Source organism: Mirounga angustirostris, unplaced genomic scaffold, assembly GCF_029215605.1.
Source record: "Mirounga angustirostris isolate CCGP_5_RB_7025 unplaced genomic scaffold, mMirAng1.0.hap1 SCAF_1, whole genome shotgun sequence".
Classification (NCBI taxonomy): domain Eukaryota; kingdom Metazoa; phylum Chordata; class Mammalia; order Carnivora; family Phocidae; genus Mirounga; species Mirounga angustirostris.
This window is the reverse complement of record NW_026991709.1, coordinates 17,858,521-17,882,926: the sequence shown is the minus strand read 5'-3', so window position 1 is coordinate 17,882,926 and position 24,406 is coordinate 17,858,521. Positions and strand designations below refer to the sequence as shown.

Here is a 24,406-nt window from a genome sequence, read left to right as displayed (position 1 = left end):
TGGTATCTATAACCTACCCAATTTGGTCCCTCAAATAACTCCATGAAATCGGCAGCATATTCCTGTATTTCAGATATGAAAACAAGCTTTGAGAGTTTAAATAGTAAGACCAGTAGAAAGTACTCTAGCAAGAATTGAGCCCAGATGTGTCTGATTCTAATGTCTAATTCTAAGTACTAAAGTACTCATACACTGAGCCTGGGTCATCGCCTCGGAAACACATTTCCTAACTGGTGGGATATTTTTCAACAACGAACTCAGTCCTAAATTTCTAATTTTAAGATTTAGATTCGTTTCTTAGGACACAGAAATCGGGTGACATTGGAAGACAAACCCTGTTGACTGCTGGCCTGAACCCTGTTCACTGTCTTTGCTATTAAAAAAGGAGATAGGACTGTTTACCATGAGCTATTGTTTACCTTTGACAGGAGCTCTGATCACGCACAATGGAATAAACCTGACAAATTTCTGTGCAAACTGATTAGCCCTGGATGAGTCAGTAGAGCCTCGAGTAACTTTTAAGAGCGACATCCCTGCAATTCCATAATCAACTGTGACAAATTCCATTTGCTACTGAACACAGGATCAGTAGCAAATTTCTTTTAAACTCTCAAATGACACTGTCAAAAAGGAAACATCTACTGTGTGCCTGGCTTTGCCTTCCTCCTCCCTAACTAGTTAACCCTAAAAGTGCAAATGTAAACAAATGTAATCCCCAACAGTCCATCTGAACCTGGAGAAATCTGGAATTAATTGCCAAGTATTTTGGTTCCTGTTGCAGCTGTTACGAGTGTTTGATTTGGCGAGGGCAGGGAAAAGGCGCTGCATACCAATTTCGTGAGCCACGGTGAATGCTGCATGGAGGCCATCATCTTCAATCACGGCACAGCTGCGCTCCGGAGAACATATGGTCCCGACGTCTGCCATTCCCAGGGTGTCACATGAATGATGCCCACATAAATCCTGCCCGGGAGAAAGAAAGAAATCATTAAAATCAATTTACATCCAGAAGGAGCCACCTTGTAGAGCCACTTGCTCACTCCAAACGGCAAGAGTGGGATATGTTTATGGTATCACCTGTTCAGCTCTGGAAATGGTCCAAAGACAAACTAACGGCATCGACTCCTCTACGCTTCTCTGGGTCCCAGAGGCACAGAAGGAGGATGGGACTCAATTACATTTAAAAAAGATGTCCTAGGATTGTGGTTTGTCCCTTACAACAGCCGCTGCAGCTTTCCCAAAGCTCTGCTGCGTATCTACAGGCACATGTGTCTGGGATCACTTTCACATAGAGTCCGGCTTACTAAAGCCCTAATGTTCTGGCTTGAATTCGTGCTAATTTATCAGAAGCCTGGCCTAATAATTTATTTTCCATCACCGGGGCAAACTGCAAGCACTTTTTGTGGCAAAATATCAGTGTATCAGTAATTCAAACGGGAAACTAAATTGTAATCCAGGAGTGTAATTCCTGGAAAGATCATCTCCCAATTTCCAAATGGAGCTGTAATTTCAGAGGTTGTGTCTTCAAAAATGTATACGCTCTTACTCATAGCATTTCATGTAGATTGAAGATGTAGATTTCATGTAGATTTCTCAATTTGATCGATCCGCAGAAAATACATGTAGTATATTGTGTTTGTATAAGTGAGTGTGTGCATTTTTTTGGTGAGAAGTTGTAGAGCTCTTAAGAGATTCTCAAAGAAAAACAGGATCACATCCCCTTAAAATGTTCATTAAAAATGATCAATTTGGATGAAAGAGACATCACAAGATAATTTTAAGTTATGAAGCATAAAGAGAAAATATAAACCAAAATTTTTGACATGATAGATTTGTAATGAACAGCTTTCCCTTATATGCTATTTGAGCATTAAAAGACATTAGAACTTCTTGTGCTTGACTACTGTTTTCAATGAAAATTAATTAAAATCATGTACATTTACATCCAAAAAAGCAAGACAATATCCTAGAGTAAGCCGTAAGTGAATAATCGTAGAAGGAAAGAATTTTTAAAAAAAACATCAATTATTATGAAAGATGATATATTTACCAGTTGCAATAATAAGTGTTGTTTCTATTATAGCTACCGTCTTTGTATCCCCAACTACCACAACGTCTGGCTTATGCTACAAACTCAACGAACGTTTGCTTAATTGAGGTGAATTGTGACATACAGTCAGATGCAATGTAGACCTTGCACACCTTAATATGCAATATGCTAGCAAGATCTCAACAGATTCTTGGAAGTCAGTGCAAGATATCATTACTACATAACCAATGTCACCTACTCAATGTCAACATACTCTTCTAACTCTTCCCTATATTGCTGCATACAAATCTAATCAAGGTAAAGAATATCTAAAATATATACCCTATGATCTCTCTAGTACATTTTCAGGTTCTTATTGTGTTCTATATATTATGAGATCCCAGCTGTGATGAATTACATTGCTGCCACCACGTTATTACAGCTTCAGACAGTGGAAATCTCGGCCGAGTAGCCTTGGTGAATCAAGTGACCAAACCAGCAATAGCTTCCCCAAGTTTCCTGTGTATCCTCATATGTCATCCGTGGGATCTCAAATTACAGCTGTTGAGAACAAATTAGTAGTTTTTAAAATTGAAATTGGAACACACTTTCGCATAATAATCAGTCTTTGAGATAATAATATAGTACAATACATTTTTAATTCAGTTTTTCTCCAATCATTTCGGTAACTTTAAGACGAAAGACTCAGTTGTCATTGCTAGACACCGTAGGTTATTTCTGCACACACTTTTTTAAACCAAGATTTATGTTTATCTTCATGATTTGGGGTTCGTTATCTTCAAATAATAAAATGCAAGAATTGTTTTCCCTTCTTATTCCATATGTCATTTATAAGCTCAGATGAAGAACCACAGTCAATGGAAATGGCCCTCCCATTCTGAATAGAGTTTAAACTGGATTCTTAGTATCTCTCTGTTGCTGGTAGCAATTGCTCATTAGAGGCTATCAACTGTCCTTGTTATCCTTGAATTGCATTAAATTCATTTGGCCCTTTGCCATAAAAATGTGTGCATGTGACAAAATTGTGAACAGAAGCAGGTTTTTTTTTTTTAACCATACTGATTAAACCCCTTGATGACATGGCCATACTCTATATATTTTTGTAACAATAATTATGTAAACTGGCTCTCAATTTCATTCACACAATTTCAAACCTTGACAGCCCTGTTATGGTTTCATTCCCAAGATGTACAATGAATGTCTGTATTTCTTTGCAATCCAAGGTTCATTTCAATGTATTAAAACTCAACTTGTGCATCAAACTTTAAGAATACAGCACATCACACTCATGTTTATTTACTGGTGGAATTTTATAACAACATTTATAGGTGCAAACCTCAAAGTTTGTAGGAGTTTTTTTTTTTTTTTTAATTCAGAACAGGAGTAAGGAAACTAAAGTGGCAATAGCATCTATCTATCTATCAATCAATCTATCTATCATCCATCCATCCATCCATCTTATGGATCTGGAGGCAGGCGAATACTGGAAAAATGTGAATCACATACACTGTCCACAGAAAAGGTAATTAAATTACAAGTGCTGACAAGAGTTTTTCTGCTTGGTCAGTGTAGATAGAAGGTAAGTTACTTCTTTGTTACGTTAAAGATGGTTCTTTTCATGCAAGATCAATATCTTCTCACCATGGTGTAGATAGCAATGCAAAGGAAGATTTAGTAAAATGGAAGGGTTGCAAAAGTATGTATGTAACACAAAAACAGAGCTGAGATGGTCAGCAAGACCAATGAAGACTTGACGGGGAGGTCATTGACATGGTGACCATTCACCAGGTGTGGCCATTTAGAGGGCTATGAATATGTCAATATCTGTGATTCATCATGGAATTTAGAAGGCCCAGTAGCACCCAGATCTATTCTTTTGGATGGAGTAGGGGGCAGGGATCCAGTGAAGTATGCTACCGTGAGAAGCAGTTGCCCAGAAGATAGTACAACTTAGCAAATCCCAGTGGTCGGTACTGGGTGGGGAAACTGAACCAAGCACACATGAGAATGCACAGAGTAGAATGAGTAATAGAGGCTGCAGGATTTCTAGCCTTGACTGGGAGGCTGGTCTTTCAAGAAGCATAAACACACCGAGGGAAGGAGCCAGAAGAAACACAAGGGGAGAAGAGCAGATGTCATCACAATTGCAACAATGAAAGCCCAGATTAACCAAGAATACCTTGTACAATGGAATCTGAAGTTAAATAACAGCAACTTCTGTTTCCATAGAGATTCCCATCTCGTAAGCATGGTAAAGCATGGAGCTCAAGAGAAGGACACAGAAGAGGGTTTAACTAGTCTTAGATGTCTGTCTCTCTTCCCAATTCCTATGAAGAGGGGTTAGTGATAGAAGAATTAATCTGATGTGGTACATATTTAAGTTATATGTATTATACAAACATACAGTGGCTCAGTTGGTTAAGTGTCTGCCTTCTGCTCAGGTCATGAACCCCTCATCGGGCTCCCTGCTCAGCGGCGAGTCTGCTTCACTCTCTGTCCCTCACTCTGCTCCTGTTCCCTCTCTCTCACTCTTTCTCTCAAATAAGTAAATAACATATTTTTAAAAACTGGGATTGCATAAAAATATACAAACAAAAAACACATACACTTACACACCATATTTTACATTTATCTTGTGCATCCAATTCTTGAGGTGTCATCTATCTTTCTGGCTACCTATGCAGCAATCCCCAATCACAGAGGTCTTGATTTAGATCTCAAGAGAAACTATATATTTTTTTTTAAAGATTTTTTATTTATTCGTTTGAGACACAGAGATACAGAGAGAGAGAGAGAGCATGAGCAGGGGGAGAGACAGAGGGAGGAGAAGCAGGCTCCCTGCTGAGTCAGGAGCCCGATGTGGGGCTCGATCCCAGGACTCTGGGATCATGACCTGAGCCGAAGGCAGACGTTTAACCATCTGAGCCACCCAGGCGCCCCTCAAGAGAAACTATATTAATTGGGTCTATTAGTCTGATTATTATAATGACCCATATTATACAATCTCTATCCACGCTTCTGAATACAACCAGGTAATATCGAACATTACAGAGCCCAGCTGGATTAGGGACCAAGGGATCCAGATTCACTTATTCCTAATTACTGTGTGCCCACAATCTGCTGATACTGTGATAAATAAATATGATCTGATCTTGACCTTAAGAAACATCACAGTCTAGTGAGCAGAACAGATATGCCAAGAGGGAAGCAGATTATGACATGCTATTATGAACAGATTTTTGAGGGAATGCAGAAGAGGAACCGACAAGCTCTCCCTGAGTGAATCAATAAAATTGTCTCGAAGGAGGTAACTAGATATCGAGGGATGGATAGAAGTCTGACAGTTTTAGAGGAAGGGATCCTAACTAGGAAAGACTGGTCAATACATCAGGGGATGGTAAAAGGTAGGTTCTATTTGGGAGAATGACAGGAAGTTTGTCATGACTGGAGAATACAGGATTTGTTGGGTGGAAGGCAATCAGGAGAAGCTGGAAAGACAGTCTGGGCCCAGAGTTCCAAGATGGGACATTTTGTCTGTAAACATGAAGTAAGAAGAAGGGGGAGAGGGAGGCAGTGAGTTAGGGATTGCTGAGAGGACATGCTTGGAAGAGTCATTTTGGAGAACAGGAATGGAAGCTGATTAGACACAGTGAATACAAAGTAGATCACTTTTTAATTCTAACGCTATTAGTAAGAGTCATTACGTAAGTTGTTTATATGCTTTGAGACAAAGTTCCTTCATCATTAACATAAGGGATTTGGATCAGTTGATCTCTACGTCTTTCCAGTTCTACCTGTGTTGGTATTAAATGAAAACACTTCAATTTATAGGTGGAGAAATTAAAGCTCAGGGGCGGTAAATGTCCAAAGTTGCAAGCTTGAGACTGCTGAAGTCAAAATTCAGACCTATATCTAAACATCCCAATTCCTGAACCACCTTCACCAGGATACTGGTAAATCATCACGCATGCTTTTCTTGACATTACTGTTATCTTTTACATTTATAACCTGTGCCTGACCAAGTAAATTCCTTTACTGCGACAAATAATACGGCATGGTCTTTATCTCTATGGTGTGTTTGGTAAGACTCAATAATTTAGAAGCGTACAAAACTTACAAAATGTGCTGAGAAAGATATTCCAAAAAAGAAGAAAATGCAAGTGTTGGATAAGAAACCTGGACATCTCTTCCTGTACCTCTCTCTCTCCCCTGCCACATCTGATTGGCCACTGTAAGTCACTGATTCCATCTACCAAATGTCTCAGGTAACTGTTTACACCTTCTTGTTTCCTTCCATTATTCCTTCCTGCTTGCACTGTCATCTGAGGCTTTTACGTGGTCCCTTTGTCTCCTATAACTCCCCTGCCTGTATGCTGCAGTCAGTTACCTTCTAGAGCCCCGATCTGATTAGCCTGCACCATGCATTCAACCTTGCACAATGCAACCCAGGCTTCCTGTCAGCCTCCACTGCACTGTTATGACCCCTCTTTCCTGCATATCTTATCAACCCTTTGGTGCCAAACCTTAGCCCAAACATTCTTTTTGCTGGAAAGGCTTAATGAACTCACATCCACCTCATTTTAAAATTTCTTGATTTGGTCCCTGCTTCTCAATTTCTAATGCTAATGCTTTAATTTTGACCATCTCAAGTCTCTTCCTGAAGGTTACTCAAATAGCCTGCAAAGGCTCCCCCTGGGTTGAGTTCAACTACTCATGTTGGAAGGCTCATTCTGGGAACACTGCTGGTCACTGCTGTTTTCTTCCATAGATTCCCACTGGATTTGACAATTTAAACTCTTAAGCAGGGTGCTTTGGACTGACTTGTGTCTCCCCCACCAAAACTCAATTCATATGCTGAAGACTTATCCATAAGAAGCTAGTTAAGATTAAATGAGATCATTAAGGGTGGGGTCCTGATCCAATAGGATTAGTGTCCTTAAAAGACGAGAACTCTCTCTCTCCATACAATTTCTTCTATAATCTAGTTGTTATCATCTTCTCTAGACTATATTCCGTCACCCTTCTGTCCTCATATTGTCTATCATAACACTCCTGACCCCCTACATTTCACATGTTGCCTCTGGGCCATTTAACAGGATAGCTGGGCATGTCTGCAAGCCTATCTCCTCCTTATGGGTCTGGCTAACTCCTAGACCTTCTTCCAAATTGAACTCAGACAGGTTAGGCAACCTTCTAATGTATTTCCATGGTATCTAATGACCACATGTATCATAAAAATCATCATGCTATATAACAATTATCCATTTCCGGGGCGCCTGGGTGGCTCAGTTGGTTAAGCGACTGCCTTCGGCTCAGGTCATGATCCTGGAGTCCCGGGATCGAGTCCCGCATCGGGCTCCCTGCTCGGCAGGGAGTCTGCTTCTCCCTCTGACCCTCCCCCCTCTCATGTGCTCTCTCTCTTTCTCATTCTCTCTCTCAAATAAATAAATAAATAAAATCTTTAAAAAAAAAACCAAAACAAAAACAGTTATCCATTTCCTTGCCTGTTTCCTGGAACAGATTCTTGTGAAAGGGGTCACATTTCAAATTTCTGAATCCCTCTCTGTTTATTATTCTGTCTGAATAAATTAGTTATAATATTTTGTTTAGAGAGCACTAGACAAGACTAGTTCTCTCTCTGCCATTTGGCAGTTATTACTCTTAGAAGACTATCTCTTTTCACGAATGTCCTTATCTGTCCCATTACGATGATAGTATGGATGCAGATAATAGACTGGATTAATTGTTAAGTGGTTTATGATTACGGATAGTACCTAAGAAATGCTCAGTAAAAGCTGGCTGAATCCAAATAAAAGCTATCCATCCTTTGAGTGCTAATTCAATTGTACATCTGTAGCGAAGCCTATATAAAGATCCATTGGCAGAATTGATTACTCCTCCCTCTCTTTTCACAGACTTTGTTTATAACTTAGTCACAACATTTACCCCAGTTTTCCTAATATTAGAGAGACTCTTGCATGTATCTGCTTCCTTTCCCCTAGTGACGAGGCGCGGTGCAGGGAACAGGTATATTCTGTCTTGCTGCCTTCAGCGGCATAAATGAGTGCCTCACACATAGGTGGCACTCCTAGCTATGCGCCAAAAGTGTGAGAGAGAGAGAGAGACGATAATGACATACATCCTGTGCGTTGTGGTATATTGTCTGTAGTGGACATTAGATTTTTCAGAATATTCTTCACTTATCCATTGAGATGCAATTGACTTATTATATTAGTTTTAGGCACAACATGATGATTTGATATATGTCTATGTGGTAAAATGATCACCACAATAAGTCTATTTAATATCCATCACTATGCATAGTTACAATTTTTTTCTTGTGATGAGAACCTTTAAGATCTATTCGCTTAGCAACTTGCAATTCACATGTGTTTTTAAAACGTCAACTAGAGCTGTTTAATCTGCTCCCAGTCTTCCCGTTTCTGAGTTATTTAGATTTTTATTGATTGGGATTGATCTATAGGCTAGGAATCCTGGCTAAGACTTCACTTCAGACTTTAAACGGGATTTGAACTCAAATATGCAATTGGATTAGCCAATCCAGTCAGCAAGCAAATAAGAAGCAGTACATCCTTCTTCTTCCTCCTAGCTTCTGGTCTCCCCCTTCAGGGCTCTCTATTGTCACAACCTAACAAAGCGCTGGCTGGTAGAGGAGAAATGCCCTCTGTGGGGTCCAGAACATAAAGAGAGGCAGAACATAAAGAGAGGTGTTAGAGACAATTGCCTATTAACTGGCACAGTCATAGTTAATGAAAGTGAGTAGACCTTGTATTTTGCATAGTCTGTAGCTGGTTCATTTTCAGTCCAATGCTTTTGATCCGTGTGAGGTTTGGGATGAGGGGACATTAAACAGTCTCCAATTTTGTCATCCGCCAGGTAGAGCTTTTGTTTCTAAAGAAGAATGCGTGATCTCCAAACTGGGTTTAAGAGTATGTCTTTGAAGAACCTATTTTAAAATAAAACAGGAAGCCAGGGACAAGGAAAGGATTCTGGAAAGCAAAATTAAATCCTGAGATCAGATTTCTGCTGTTTGATGGCAGAAGTGGTGTGAATTCCAGCATGAGTGCTATTTCAGAATGAAAACGGCTCCTATTCCAGAAAATTGGCTGGTGCTAAGTTTCTCTAATTAGAGTGCTGGGGTTTGGTGAAGTGTGTTAGTTTGATAAAAGAATTACTAGCACTATTCTGCTGACTCCCAGACACAACGTTCAAGGTGGCCTGGGCTAGTAAACAGGGGTGGAAAACATATCCTCACACATTTGCTTCATGCCTGAAAAACAAGCAATTTAAGAGAAGACATCTGGACACAAAATTTGAACAGTGCTCGGAGCCCATCAAAACATGGATTTGATGGCTTGGCGTCTGGCTGCTAAGCAACGTACTTCTTACATTCAAAACAGAGTTGTAAAAGTAGGATCCTGGTGCCAACTCAGGGTATTTCTCATTGAAGAAAAAAATAGTCATGAGCATTTTTTTTTTTTAGGTCTTAAGATATCTGATTTCTATGGTAGAAGAGCTCAGATTATTTCTGCTCTAGTCCTCTCATTTTCCACAGTCTGAAGTATTAGATGGAGCTTAACTTTACATTTTGAAGTACTCTTAATGAATGCCGCAAAAGGGTCTTGTAATATTTTTCTCAGCCCCCTAATTAACAGCATTCTTTTAAACTAAGTATATATATTCACCATACACATGCTTTTTCAAATATTTGGTTCCCTTCAAGTTAGATGTATATACCAGAGGGCCAGCCGCAAGCTAAACGAGATTTGCTTTACCAAAAGTATCCTTTTGCTTGGCAGGGAGGCCAGGGAGGGCCCATGTAAAATATTTTCCATGTGCAGACTACTTTGGAAAATGTATGTTATTATAATACTTATTAAGATAGACCATTAATTTCTTTCTCCCTTGCTTTTATCTACTTAAAATGTACTGATATGTTTCAAAGCTTGGAAAATAAGAATTGCTAGCTATCCAAAAAAAACCACAAATCCAGAAAAAGCAACAGACAGATCATTCAGAACCACTGACTAGTTTTGCTTTTTTTCTGGGAAGCAGTTAGGAAAATGATGGGGCAGGAGGTAGGGAGGAATGGGGCCTTCTATGAATTTTAATTTGTCTTAAAAGTTGCGGAATGTGCATTTGTATTCAAAAATGAAACTGAACTATTAAAATGACCTACTCTTTGGAGTAGTGTGCTTACGAAAGTATTTTTTCCTCTGTCTTTAGAGAACTTCCTTCCACAAACTCTCTGAAGCCTTCTTCTTGGCAGCTTCTTGTGATGCAGCAAAGCAAGAAATCCAGACGTGGAAAATTGCTTACCAAAAAGAAAGAAAGAAAGAAAAAGACTTGGAAACCAAATAAGAAAGGGATAGTTTTACAGGAGAATTCTACTTCATATGGAAGGCTACAAAACAAATGTTCTTCCACGTCAAAGATTTATGTAGCGCAGAGAAATTAAAGGATGGTTTTTAGATCACTTAATGAGAAGGCAGATTTTCCATCATGCCTAGCATCGTGGGCTGGCAGGTTCTTCCTAAACTGTTGCCCTCTGGCACCCTTGTTTACATGTGGTTTACATTTATGTCCACCCCATGGACCACAAGTGTTCCTCCATTCCAAATTTATCGACACTTTTCCTTCATACCAGCGGTGCCTCAGTAAAAACAAAGAATTAGGTAGTGGGGCTGTGTGATTCTGAAGCTTTCTGCAAGCCATCAGTGCATTTCCTATCCTAGCTCTGGTTGCCCCCTTTCATACCATGCTTTTGCATGATACCTCAAAATTTCAGAATCCTTCAGCTACCCTGGGTGGATCCCAAACACTACAATAATAATAATAATAATAATAATAATAATAATAAAATAAAGAATGAGCTTTAAAAGGCAGCTCTTACCAGGTTTCCGAGAGGCATGACTTAAAGCTGCCAATCAGAGGAGAGTCACGAAGTAGGCTCAGAGCTCTGAGCAAGCCAAGGCTCCAAACCAGCCCAGACTCTGTGTCTGAAAGTCACACTTAGCATGGTGATGGAATGATTGAGCAAATAGATATTGTGCTCTTCCCAGAACCTCTGGGCCTATAAAGATCAGTTTTTTTCCCTTCCTGTAACCATCTTCCTCAAAAGAGGGAAATCCTGGGCAAACATTCCTTCCTCATGTCTTGACTCTTTGCCCAGATCTTTCCACACTGGGGCTTCAGAAACATATTCATCCAGAGCCCAAACATGCAAGCTGGATGTGACCCTTCCCTGGCAGCTCTGGAGGGACCAACCATGCTTGTGGTGCATTGGAGGGCTAGGCAGAGGAGTTGCTAAGGAACCGGACAGGATTAGGTTTCCATATCCTCCCTACCTCCCTGCCCTCCTGAATTCCTTCCTTCCCGGAAACTGAAATTCCACCAGGTGGACATGTAAGAACTCCATTAAAAAGCCAGACTGGGAAAAAGAGTCCTTCCTTTGGAAAGTTTTTCCTCAACTTATGTCACAGAAGTGGTTCAAGGAAGAAGGTATGGACCTTTACAAAGGAAAGGTGTGGATAAAAGTGACTACAACGAATGAACCAACAAAATCCTTCCCATTAGGTTGGACAAAGTTGTATATTGAGGTTCACTGGCAAGTAGATGATCTCCCCCACAAAAACAAGAAAGAAAGGAAGGGGGGGAGAGAGAGAGAGAGAGATATCTTCCATTCCAAAGACAAACTTGCTTTCCCCCACTTCCCATTTAGCTATGTACCTTTTCCCAAGCATTCCAGTCCCTTCTTACCCGTTTGTGCATCTAGGACACCATGTCTCAGACTAGAGACATCCTGCCTGATAGATGGATTGTCAGTGCACGGCTAGTCCTTTAAGGCAGGAATTGCTGCTGGGAGACCCTGACTACCGGAGCAGGGCTGAAGGCTGGCTGGGTTTCCTGCAAGGAGCAGTGAAGCACATCCGTAGTGGCAGAAGGTCTGTGCGAGAAGCGAGGCCGTGAGCAAGGCTGGACCTCCACCTACCTCCTTGCACCAGCGCCTGGACCACCCAGGCAGGTTGGACTTACCTCTCTCGTAAACAGGATGGCCGCGTCGTAGTGCTCCTCATGGTCATCCCCCAGCTGGTTGTGCTGGTGCTGCCACTTGCAAAAGTTCTTGAGCGTGGTGGCCGCATTCTTGCTCACCTCCAGGCTCTTGTCCTTGTCACCCAGCACCACTACCTTCACCACGGCCAGGCGGATGTGGTTCTCGATGCTGGCATGGCTGTACAGCCTGTTGGCGATGGAGGCCAGGGTCAGCAGGTAATGCTGCAGGCCCCGGCCATACAGGCGCGCCATGGACGCGTCAGCCACCAGGAGAAGCTCCACCTGGCGGGCCCGGGAGATGGAGCGGCGCCGCCGCCGCCACCACGTCTGGGGTCCCTGCCCCCCGTCGGAGGAGGGAGCTGACTGGTCCAGGAACTGCGGGGCCAGCGCCCAGCGTCCGTCTGCGCTGCTGTGCGCCGGGGGGCGCTCGCGAGGCCCTGGCGGGGACGCGGGAGTCTCGCAGCTAGTGCGCGGCGGCAAGGCCTCAAAGCTGAAGCCCTCGCGGGTATAGACGTGCAGGATCCGCGAGGACCCATCCCCGTACACTCGCCCGGCCTCGGCCTCGGCCCCGGCCCCGGCCCAGGGCCCGCGCAACAGCGGCTTCAGGGTGTAGCGCGCGTGCTTAACCGCGAAGAAGCCGTCGAGACCACCGCAGAGGTCAAAGACAGCCAGGGAGCGTGGGCTGCCGTCCACCGTACCGCGGTAGAAGCAGTGGTCCCCGTGGCGCCGGGTCGCCCTCGGCCCGCTTCCTGAAGGCACAAAGCCGGCGGCGCCCACCGAACCATCCCGCTCCAGGTCCAGCAGGAACCTCCGGCCGCCCGCGTAGACGAGGTAGCCCACCTTGCCGCCGCCGGAGTAGATCTGGTCGACGTTCTGCACCAGCCCGCTGCTCCTGCGCTGCGGCGCCAGGGGGTGCGGGTGGCCCGGAGGCTCGGCCCGCTCCTGCACCTCCTCCCCCTGCCGCCGGCGGGGCTGGGCGGCCGCTGCAGCAGCCCAAGGCTGCCCGGCTTTATCCTGGGCAGGTGCCGCGGCGGGGCCGACAGCGACCTGGGGCAGGCGGAGCGCGCACAGCAGCAGGGACGCCCACCCGAGCAGCATAGTGCGCTGCCCGCAGGGAGGGGCTGCGCGACGGGGACTTTATGGGTATTTGTTATTCGCTATGGAAGTTACCGGGGCGGGAGGTGGGGGCACACACACGCTTGCAAGGTTGAGTCAAGTGTCGGAAGGAGGGGGACCCGGCGGCAGCGCCAGCCTGTCCCAGCCTCAGTGCCAGCCTGTCCCAGCCTCAGTGCCAGCGTGCGAACTTTTCTTTGTTGGTTTGGAAAATGTTTGGATTCGTGCTCCGGAAAAAAAGGGGGAAAAAATTAAGAAGAGAAAAGCCGGGTTGTGGAGGTTCCGCAAATACGAGGAAAGGGGGAAAACAACAACAACCACCACCTAAATCCAACCCCAAGTGCAACCACTATCGCGGCACGAAGAAAAGTAAGGATGGTGCCGCGCACCAGGCGGGCAACCGGTGCGCGCTGCCTCCCGCCCCTTGCTGCTCTGGACCCGCCGGCGGCGGGGGTTCCAAGCTCTGGAGCCCACTTCCTTTCTTATTTTGTGGGTTTCCTTGACTCTACTGGAACCAGGAGGAAGGGAAGAAAGAGAGAAAAAAAGCCATAAAATTAAAACAAAAAGTGCAAGGGGCGGCCCGCGGGGAGCCAGTGAAGCGGCGCGTCCGTGCTCCTTCGGATGCAGTGTCTTCCTGCCCGCGGTCATCCCCAGTCGGCCGCTGCGAGCGCCGAGAGCAGCGCGAGCGCTGTGAAGATGCGAGGAGGTGGAACAATGAATTTATAGCGGCATGCCATCCTGCAATGGCAATTTCAACAATTCGTCACTGCAAGCTGCCTCTTAAAGGGAGAGCTTCCCCCACCCCTCCCACCCTTCCCGGTCCGCGCCTAATCAGATGGGGGAGGGCGGGCGAGGGGGGTGATCTAGGAAAGGGAGACCGAGAAGGACCCGGCGAGGTGGAAGGAGGGACGAGGGAGGGAGCGAGGGCGAGGGGGAAAAAAAAAAAAAAAAGAAAGTATTGGGGTAAGAAAAACAGATTAACTTGGCCTCATTTAAAGCCACAGTGGCTCCGGGTTTGTCTGATATTTCACAACCAATCGGGGTTGGTTAACCCCGGCTTACCTCATCTCTTGCAAGGGGTGTTTTGGTGTGTTTTTAAAGTTACTGAGACATTTCAAGTCTCTCCCTGCCTCCTTCTCTCCTGCTTTTCTTTCCCTCGGTAGGAAGTTCCTGCCCAAGTTTTTCCTCTTCGCACGCCCGTGCGCTCCGGTCTCGAAGACCTTGCAACTCCGTCCACCAGCCGAGGGCTTTGGGCTTCCCGTGCGCCCCCTCGCCCCGCGCTCTTCTCGCCTCCTCCCAGCCGCCCGGGTACCGGGTTTCCTCCCCCCTCACTCCCCGGCCTCTGCCCGCTGGGACGCTCGTCGGGTTCGGGCTCCGGGTGACTAACTTCTCCCAGCCACCAGCAGAGGGGCCGGGCAGCCGGGGAGCCGCAGGCGCTTCCTGGCGCGCCGCTGCGCCCTGAGTGCTGCGGTGCCCGGGGCAGGGCCTCCAGCCGCCTGGGAACTCCGCTCCTTTGTGTGCGAGCCCAGGGCTCCCCCTTCTCCGCGCGCCTTTCATCGGTGCCCGCAATCTGTCCCTTAATCCCGGGTGACTGGAACTTCCTTCGCTTTGCTTTAAGAAGGCAGGGCGAGAAAGTGTTAACTGTGGCAGAAAATTGAGCTTTTTCTTTGTTTTTTTCGTGAGATTTGCAAAATTTGTGCCTACACTTTCTCTTCTTCCTCCTGCTTAAATGAGAATTAGATACCCGAAAACAACCACTCATGGCTCCAGGCCTTGATTTACTATCATTCTCAGAAATTCCTGTTAGGAGAAGAAAAAAAAAAAAAAAAAAAAGGGACTGGGGCACAGGGGGTTCCGGTCGGTGCTTATTAGTAGATGAGTGGCATTGTCACTGCAAGAGCACCTCCCACCCTCCTTCATTCTTCAGGGCTAATTAGTGAATACATCAGTAAAAATGAATTCGGAATGATTAGCACAGTTCTGTCTTTCTTACCTTTAATTTACAAAGATGCGAAGGAGAGCAGGGGTGCCTCTGTGGATCCTAAGCTGCAGGTGGTTTTTCCCAGATCCTTGCTAAGAGACCTGATCACTTTTTCAGGGTGAGAATCAGAGGGTCCTGGGGTGATTCGAGGTTCTCAGGCTGGTGGTGAGCCCCAGGTGGGAATCTCAGAATTGTCCAGCAATGAAGCCTATTGGCCAGTGCCTAGAGAACCCTCTGGAGTCAGTCATCTAGGAGGCAGAGTGAAGCATATCCTGAGAATTAGTTCACTTGCATAAATGAAATGATTGTTGAGACTGGGGACCACCCAACAACCCCTAGTGGATTCTGAACTACCTCCAGACTTGGCAGGAAATTGCTGTTGCTTAAGGCCATCATCCCCTTCTTATTCCACAATCCCTCAGTCTCCAAGTGGTCAGTTGCCCAAAGCCAGTTCTACTAGTTGAATGTTGTGAGGAACCAGAGATGTTCAGGATGAGGATTTAAAGAAGGAGAATCTAGATTCCAGTAGTCTTCTTTGTCCTTCCAGTAACCTTAAAGCCTTGTGGTCCTTGTGTCTATGGAGAGCAAACTCCAGATGAATTTTCTTCTTAGTGAAAGTTTTTCTCCTTTTTCAAAACCACTATATTTCTCAGTGAATCATGCGTCTGGATTTTATGCCTCTAAATTTAATTACATAATGACATTTGTACTCAGATTATTCAAATGTAACTATATTGGAGAACAGGACAGAAGCAGATAAAGCTCCAAACATGAGGATTCACAAAGAAAGGCACTTATACAGCTTATAAATATAATAAGTAAATTCTTACATATTCAGAAAATTTCTACTTGGGTATAATTTTTATTTTTCTGTGAGAGTAACTTGGATACTTTAGGAAGTTCATTTGGTAATACTTTTCAGATATTACCCTAGTGGATTAGGATGAAGTGCTGTGTTCCAGAACAATGAATGTCTTGTCAGTCCAAGGAAGTAATTTGCACTGGATGAGAGTCGTCCAAGTTTTTATTTTCTTTTTACAGTAGAAAGCTAAAATATATTAGCAGTCATGTTTAGGTGGACTAATTGCCACTTCAGTCTTCCATAATTCCAAAAAACAGTTTTATTTGTGCATTTTTCATGAGAACTTTTTCCTGCATTTATGGAGGATGTGATCACACCTGATATATAGTTTTACATTTCCGAAAAGGAAGCGAGACTTTCTATGCCAGACAGTTGAGTAGGAAGTTATCTTGGAGATCATGTAAGGCAACTTCCTCCATCTACCAATGAGAAGCTAAGAATAGAGACCAAATTGATTGCCCATGGATAAAAAGTCCACTAGCGGCCAGCTCGCCTGAATCCTTAAGACTTTACTCCCTCCATTGGTGTTCAATCTACGACACCTCTTAAAATCTATCCAGTTTAACAAATATCTGTTAAGGGCTGGCGGCCCTGCTGTGTGAAGGTCTCTGGAGGCACATAAACATGAATAAGCCATGACTAACGTTCAGAGCAGCTCACAGTTCAGAGATGGAACCAATCCTACCAGGAGATACTTGGGAGTACAAGCTGGAAAATACAAATAGGGAGGGAAAAGAGCAAGAGAAGAACTACAGGTGTTCTGAGTGATGTATTTCCAGGACAGCTTCAGTCCATAGGGTTTGTGTATCCTCCTAAGTAGTATTTGCTCAAATTTCCATTTGTTAAAGTGTCATTTCCTCCCCCTCCCCATCTATGATTTTACTGAGGAAATAACTGATAATAAAACGTTCCACTCTAACCAAACACCTGGTCCTTACCTCCCATGGAGGAGAATCACAGCCTCTCAACTCCGTGCAATAATTTTCCTTTCCCTCATCAAGATCCCTACCCCTGGCCTTGCTGAATTTTGAGCTTCCTTAGTATCATCTCCCTCTGAGGCCTGATGGTGGGTGCATGGAGCAGAACCTTCCCTCCACCCCCTGGGGGTTAAGGCCCTTTAGGAATGCCTTAAAGACAACGGGCCAGCCCTCCCTCAGGCGCTACTCAGCTTTGCAAGTTCTAGTTCTCAGAAGACTTGCTTCAGAACTAGACTTTATTTTAGTCACCTCGTGCAGTGCAATTATGCTGTATTGGTTTCTTTGTGACAGGCTTATTTCTCTTAGCAGAATGTTCTCCACGTTCATCCATGTTATCGTCTATAAAATCGTCAAACTCATAGAAGTGGAGAGCAGATTGGTGGTTGCCAGAGGGGGAAGGGGGAAATGGGAATTGCTGTTCAAAGAGTACAGAGTTTCAGTTCTGCCACATGAATAAGTTCTAGAGATCTGCTGTACATCGTTGACATCGTGCCTACGGTTCACAATACTGTATTGTACACTTAAAAATGTATTGAGGGTATACTTCTGTGTTAAATGTTCTTAACACAAAGCAAAACAAAACCAAAGAGTAAACTTTGGGAATATGGAAAGGAATGTATTTACTATGTTAGCGTTGATATGAATCCTAAGTTTTTAGAGGATGAAACTCTACCTGATCAGTCCTTCTCTCCTTTCCCAACCCTTTACCTCCTTCCACAAATCTTATTTCCCACAATGGTCTAACATGCACCTGGACACACCAATCCACCTGTACAATCTCGCACACATTGGACACATAACACACATCAACATATGCATGCACGCACACACAGTCACCCCTAACTCAGTTTCCCCTCTAGGCTGCACTGACCTGTGCATAGAAAGTCCTGAGAATAAAGCTGGAATAATAAGACAGGGTATGACACCAACTTCTCTTTGCCCTTTGCAAAGAAAACTTTCTTGAGACAGGCATAGTAGATATTTTTTTTTTTTTTGTAGCGAAATTTACTTCAATTCCTGATAAAACTTAAAACTGTTGTCTCTGCTATCTGCCTAGGACGTATTACACAGCATTCTCTCTGTTGTGATGGATAGCATACACTTCAGAGTCAGTTTTACTTAATATTATGAAAAATAAATTTTTGAAAAGATAGATTTTTATTTTTCTTATACACAGAAAGTTTATTCTGTATAAAAGTCTTCAAATGAATAATGTACATGTGTATTATTTAAGACATACAGGTGCTATCTGTAAAGTAAAACCGACAAGTCAGTTTTTATGCTGACCAGCTGTGAAATGTTGTTTTAGCTTTTCTCACACAATTATGCGCATATTACTTGCTTTTATGAGTTACCCAGGTTCTTTTTTTTTTCCCCCTTTATTTTCCGGAAATCATCTCAAAATCAAACCTTAGTGGAAACACATGGAAAATCAGGAATTTCCAGCCTAGAGTAATTTGAAACACTTGAGGTTTTTATTTTTTCCTTCATGATGGCAAATTCAAGCAAAGATTTCGAATTCCATAATGAGTAGTAATTGCACTGGTAGGAGTTGTTGTTTCATAGCAACAATTAATTGTTTTTTTAAGTTAAGGTTTCATGGTAACAACACCTTACTCAAGCTCCCGAGTATCACAGTCTTCCTCAACACTACTCAATCTCTCTGTGTTAATGTTTTTGCCTTATTCTGGTCAGTAAAGTAAGACACTGACCCGTTAATCTAAACAAAGTTGATAAACACCAATTGGTTACTGCCTCACTCCCCCTGGGCAGGCAGGAAATAGAAACAGGAAACGTGTAGTCAATAAGCTTACCGCCCACTCACGATGCTGAGGTCACTGCAAGTCTCTTCAGTGGTTTAAGAAAGATACCCAGTATCATTTTTTCATGACTGTCCATGGACTAATACGTATCTCTCTAACACACAGCTTTCCCAGTCAGGCACTAACAGATGGAAGAGCAGATGATCCTCCAGGAAGACAGGGGTTCAGGTAAAAGCATTGAAATTTTTACTTACTTTCTTTTACTTAGGAGGTGTTGCTCTTCCTATACCCCACTTCCCATCCCCAGAATCATTTTGGAAACACCAAGCGAGAATGCCACCATTACTTACTGCCTGAATGAAGATGTGATTCTAAGTCCCAGGGAGGATACTTCTTCCATGTCAATCACCACCAACTCTCTCCCTTTTCTCTTTCCAGACAACCAGACTTGAGCCTGTGGGAAACTTCCTTTCACCAGTAGCTGGAACACCCCAGAGTCCCAACACAATTGCTATCTCTGATCTTTGAAAATATGAGCAGATGAGCTTGAGGCAGCTGGAAGAGACAGGGAAGTAGAGTTTGATTGATTTCTAGTTCAAGGAACTCATCTTTGACCGCGTTTTCCTGCATTCTTCCCCAAAGCCAGATTCTTGCTTTTGCTTCTCTCTTTTTCTCATTTCGGGATCCTCTTCCAATCCATCCATCCCCTTTCCAGTCCAGGTGCGTGATAAAACCAAGATTCCTCTTGTCCTTCAGGCATGTCGAATATCAAATTTTTAGAGAACAGATCTGGGTAGGAAAGGATGAAGTTGTACTCATAACATTCAAATCTGTGTTCAAAATCATCCCCTAAAGGGAGTCCTCACTGATGTAGAAAAGATGTTAAGGTTTGAAGCTGACGGCCAAGAAAGAATTCTTGAGACATCTTTGGTGCAAAAAGGTGATTTTATTAAAGCGTGGGGACAGGACCCATGGGTAGAAAGAGCTGCACTGGGATGATGAGTAGTGGCCCATTATATATTTTCAAGTTGGGAGGGGCTTAGGGATAGTGTAAGTCTCTAAGGAGTTTTGGAAGCAAGTTTTCCAGGACCTTGAGGGGGCTAGCTATTGTTGGGAAAAGGTCATTTATTACTGTCTAATAAAACCATAGTCATGAGACCCTTCAGATGTATATCGGTGGGCCATATGCTCGGGGGATGATTGCCAACATGTATCTTGTGGGGGTTTAGAGATAAAGGAAGTTTCAAAAGGAATTTTTATATGTTAAAGTAGACTTACAGGATTGGGGGGGAGGGGCCAGACCAGAATTGTCTTCTGCCTTTAGCAAAGTATTAACATCGAGGCAGCTGAGTTTCTAGAGGAAGGTCACTCTGCCTATTTCAAGGACTTGTCATTGGGCTGTAAGTGGTAAAGAAATTCGGTTTTTCTTTTGCCTTTGTTTCCCACATCACTCACCAGATCTGCCCACAAAGGTTATGAGATCTTTGATGGCCCATGTCAGTTTAAGCCCAAATGTTTTAGGTGACTCTGTTGAGTGGCATCTGAAAGGGTTCTTTTGACACATAACTTTAGAATTAATTACAAGTAGTTGGATGTGAATTACTAAATACATATTTACAAGTAATTATATAACCTCTAGCATTTGTTTTCTGCATTTCAGATTTTCATTTATTTCTGCCAAAGCATTAATTGCATTATCATTATTTCATTTCATCTGTTAGCAGATAAAGTGGCTTTCTTTTAAAAAAGTTGAAGAAGGAAAACAGTGCAGATTAAGACTAAATAAGATGGAGGCATTCACAGAGGGAAACTGCCAGGTATAGCAAGAGAAAGCTTCCCACCTATAATCCACACATGAACCCTACAGAAATTTCAGAAAACAACCAATGTATCTTTCTCATTCATGTCCTCTTGTGTTTATACTCCTGACAGTATTAAAGTTGTTAATGTGCTTGTCTTTTTGTCCCTTCTGACACATGTCACACTCAGTCACAGAGTGTGAGGACTGCTACCCTCATTTACACATGCCTCCAGCACCTCCAAAACAGACCTGTGCTTAACTGATTTCAGTTAAATCAATCTCATTTAATCCCACAGGATTTAAGTGAGGAGAGACAAAGCAAAAAAAAAAAAAAAAAATAATAATAATATAATTCTTGTTTATTCTTCACGATCTTGGCCTGAGTGGAAGGAAGAGAGAAAGAATTATAGTTCATGAAAAGAACCATGATTCTAACTCAGCTTAATAGAAATTTTTGCGTTCTAGACCCCTAAATCCAGACGAGAATTCAGGTAGTTGTCGGTACTTGAGGGAGGATTCAATGACTCTTGTGTTTCCAACCACATGATGTAATCTATCAGACCCTTAAGATTAGTGGATATGGTATTCACATTTCCAATCACTGGGTAGTTCCCTGAAGAATTTATGTATATAGTACACACCAATTCATAATTTGAAATGTGGTCATCTTATACAGCTCTTTGGCATTTCTGGTTCTGTGTCTTGTTTATTTCGTTTTGAATACTCATTATCACGTAGCAAGCAACTAACGTAAAGAGATTGAGCAAAAACTAAAATCACAACTCTTTGTTTCTTCAGAAGGAACCATGTAAAACCTCACAATGTGACCTTATCCGGAAATAGGGTTTTTGCAGATATAATTAGTAAAAATGAGGTCATCCTGGGATTAGGCAAGGCTCTAAATCCAATGACTGGTGTCCTAAAAAATCGCAGATACACACACACACACACACACACAGAGGGAAGATGGCCGTGTGGAGATGATACAGAGGCTGGAGAGACACAACAGCTCAAACCAAGGAAGGCCAAGGAATCAGGAGAAGCCAGGAAGAAGCAAGGAGGGATTCTCCCCTAGTACCTCCAGAGAGAGTGTGGCCTTGCTTGCACTTTGATTTTGGACTTCTAGTTTCCAGAAGGTGAGAGAATACATTTCTGTTGCTTGAAGTCAAAACCAATGAAACAAACCTACAACTTTTTGTTCAAAGGAGGTTAACTGTTATTTTTGTCGGTAGGAGTGACAAGAACATAAGTAAGCCTGTGCTTTAAGACAGAAAAGAAGATGGAAACAGTTGAAAGGAGAATCCAGTGGTGGCTCGGATCTACCACGTGAACAGTTTCACCTCTGCTGCCTGGAGGCATAAGAAAAGGAGGTAGATGAGTCGGAACCTCTAGGTGGTTAGTGCAATGCAGAGTTTACTCACCAGTGAGATAAACATTTGAAAAAAGTTGCAAGATGGCAAAATGTGTTTTTATGCACAAAAAGTACACCACAGTGAATCGCCAATAAAGTGAGGTTGAAGGGAAAGGCAAGAGAGTGCAAACTTTTCTATAAACTACAGGTGGTGAACACAAAACACCGGCAGTTGGATTAAACATGCCTGGGGTAAAATGTTGGTTTGAAACTTCCAGAATCATTGTATTTTTTGCTACATGTGAAGTCAACAAATGCATTATTTCACTCACTGCCCCACAGATGTTTTGAAGAGAAGCTTGTAAGAAGAAATAATATGTGCAATAAGGAAAATACCTTCCCAAATGCTCATCCACGAGATGGGTAAGAAAACATGGGAATTTAAAGAGGCCAAGGATAAACTGACTCATCTACTTTTGTGGCAATGTAGCATATTTTGGGATTAAGACTCACTTGTTTTCCTGTTCTGTCATTTCCCAACCTTAAGGGACTTGAATAAGAACTCCTTGAATGTTTATTGACATTCCATTAAAAAGCGTATAAGGCATGGCCAAAGTCTTTTATTTTTTTCCTTCAAAAATGTCCACAAGTACTTTGTGCTAAGGTAGGATTTTAAAATGTGTAGGTTCTCAATGTTTTCTTCATAGGATGGAGTAGGATGCTTTCTCTTTCTTAATTTTTCTGCTGAAACAGGGAAAATAAATTTCCACCCTTTATAAAGCAGTGGATCTCAGGTATTTTGGACCCTGCTATCCCTTTAAAAATTACTGAGAACCTCTAAATATTTGGCTTATGAGCAGTCCTCAATATGTGGTTATATCTACTAATAGTTATGATAATAGAAATGAGACCTTAAAAATAAGTATTTGTTGATTCATTTACTAATAACAACAATAAACCTATTCAATGCTGATTTAGGTAATGTATTGTTTTTGAAAAATAACTATATTCTCCAAAATGAAAAACATTTAGTAAAGTGAGTGATATTGTTTTATATTTCTGCAAATCTCTCTATAGACTATATTTGGATTCTCATATCTGCTTCTGTATTCAATTACTGTAACATCATATGTCATGTACCTTCTGGAAAACTCCAGTGAAATGCCTTTATATTAGTATAAAAATAATTTTGATCTTGGGGATCTCCCGAAAGGATTTGAAAAACACTACTCCAGGAACTTGGTACTTGAAACCCATGTCTTCATGCCTTGGGAGCTTTTAGAAATGCAGAATCTCAGGCCTTGCCCCAGACCCATTGGACCTGCTTTTTCAGAAGCTCTCCAGATATGTCACACACTCATTAAATTGAGAAATGTGCTGCTCTTGGATATAAATCGAAGGACACTGTTGGTTACTTTACATCTCTACTGACTTCTCCCCAGACAAAAAGAGAGGATCAGCTAATAGGTAAATGAAAAAGAAAGCTGGTTTGACCAATCTGGATTGGTCAGATTTCCCTGTTGGGAATAATTAATATGGTCAATGTCAGTAAGCCTAGATGAACATTTTTTTTTTTTTTTTGATGGGGCAGAGTTCTCTGTGCTCAAAGTTGTGTGGAGCAGGATTGGTAAATATCTTGTTTGTAATTCTTTTTAAATGTAGGTCCATGAGTGAAATAAGTCAAACAGAGAAAGATATGTATCATATGAGCTCACTGATATGAGGAATTCTTAATCGCAGGAAACAAACTGAGTGTTGTTGGAGTGGGGGGTGGGGTGGGAGGGATGGGGTGACTGGGTGATAGACATTGGGGAGGGTATGTGCTCTGGTAAGCGCTGTGAATTGTGCAAGACTGTTGAATCTCAGATCTGTACCTCTGAAACAAATAATGCAATATATGTTAAGAAAAAAAAAAAGAAGAAGAAGAAGAAAGTAGCAGGAGGGGAAGAATGAAGCGGGGGAAATCGGAGGGGTGGACGAACCATGAGAGACGATGGACTCTGAAAAACAGGCAGGGTTCTGGAGGGGAGGGGGGTGGGGGATGGGTTAGCCTGGTGGTGGGTATTGAGGAGGGCACGTTCTGCATGGAGCACTGGGTGTTGTGCACAGACAATGAATCATGGAACACTTCATCTAAAACTAATGATGTAATGTATGGGGATTAACATAAGAATAAATAAAAAAAAAAGTAAAATGAGGTATCACCAAAAAAAACCCCAAAAAACCCCCCAAAAAACGTAGGTCCAAAAGACTAAACAAGGAAGTCAGAAGGAAGGAGAATCAAGTGTGTGTGTGTGTGTGTGTGTGTGTACAGTAAATATATATATTATATATATCTAAGATTTATTTATTTGAGAGAGAGAGAGTATGTGAGCAGGAGGGGCAGAGGGAGAGGGAAAGAGAATCCCAAGGAGACCTCGCGCTGAGTGTGAAG

The 24,406-nt window shown here is 42.8% G+C and overlaps 1 protein-coding gene and 1 long non-coding RNA gene across 3 annotated transcripts in view; one reads left to right on the top strand and one right to left on the bottom strand.

Moving 5' to 3' along the window:
• Positions 1 to 14,602, bottom strand: part of ADAMTS5 (ADAM metallopeptidase with thrombospondin type 1 motif 5) — a 49,498-nt gene extending 34,896 nt beyond the window's left edge. Inside the window, exons 1-3 of one of the 2 annotated variants that reach the window (XM_064579821.1) lie at positions 14,300 to 14,602; positions 12,107 to 13,975; positions 831 to 963 (exon numbers count right to left, since the gene is read on the bottom strand). In XM_064579821.1, the coding sequence (XP_064435891.1) occupies positions 831 to 963; positions 12,107 to 13,222 (1,249 nt within the window). In that variant the 5' untranslated portion in view covers positions 13,223 to 13,975; positions 14,300 to 14,602. The remainder of the gene's footprint in view (positions 1 to 830; positions 964 to 12,106; positions 13,976 to 14,299) is intronic. The other variant, XM_045902605.3, reaches the window with a different exon arrangement.
• Positions 12,817 to 22,945, top strand: LOC123863253 (uncharacterized). Its single transcript, XR_006795490.3, has 4 exons — positions 12,817 to 12,955; positions 18,986 to 19,048; positions 19,259 to 21,757; positions 21,854 to 22,945. It is a non-coding gene; the product is annotated as an uncharacterized LOC123863253 (long non-coding RNA).
• Positions 22,946 to 24,406: the final 1,461 nt, after the last annotated feature.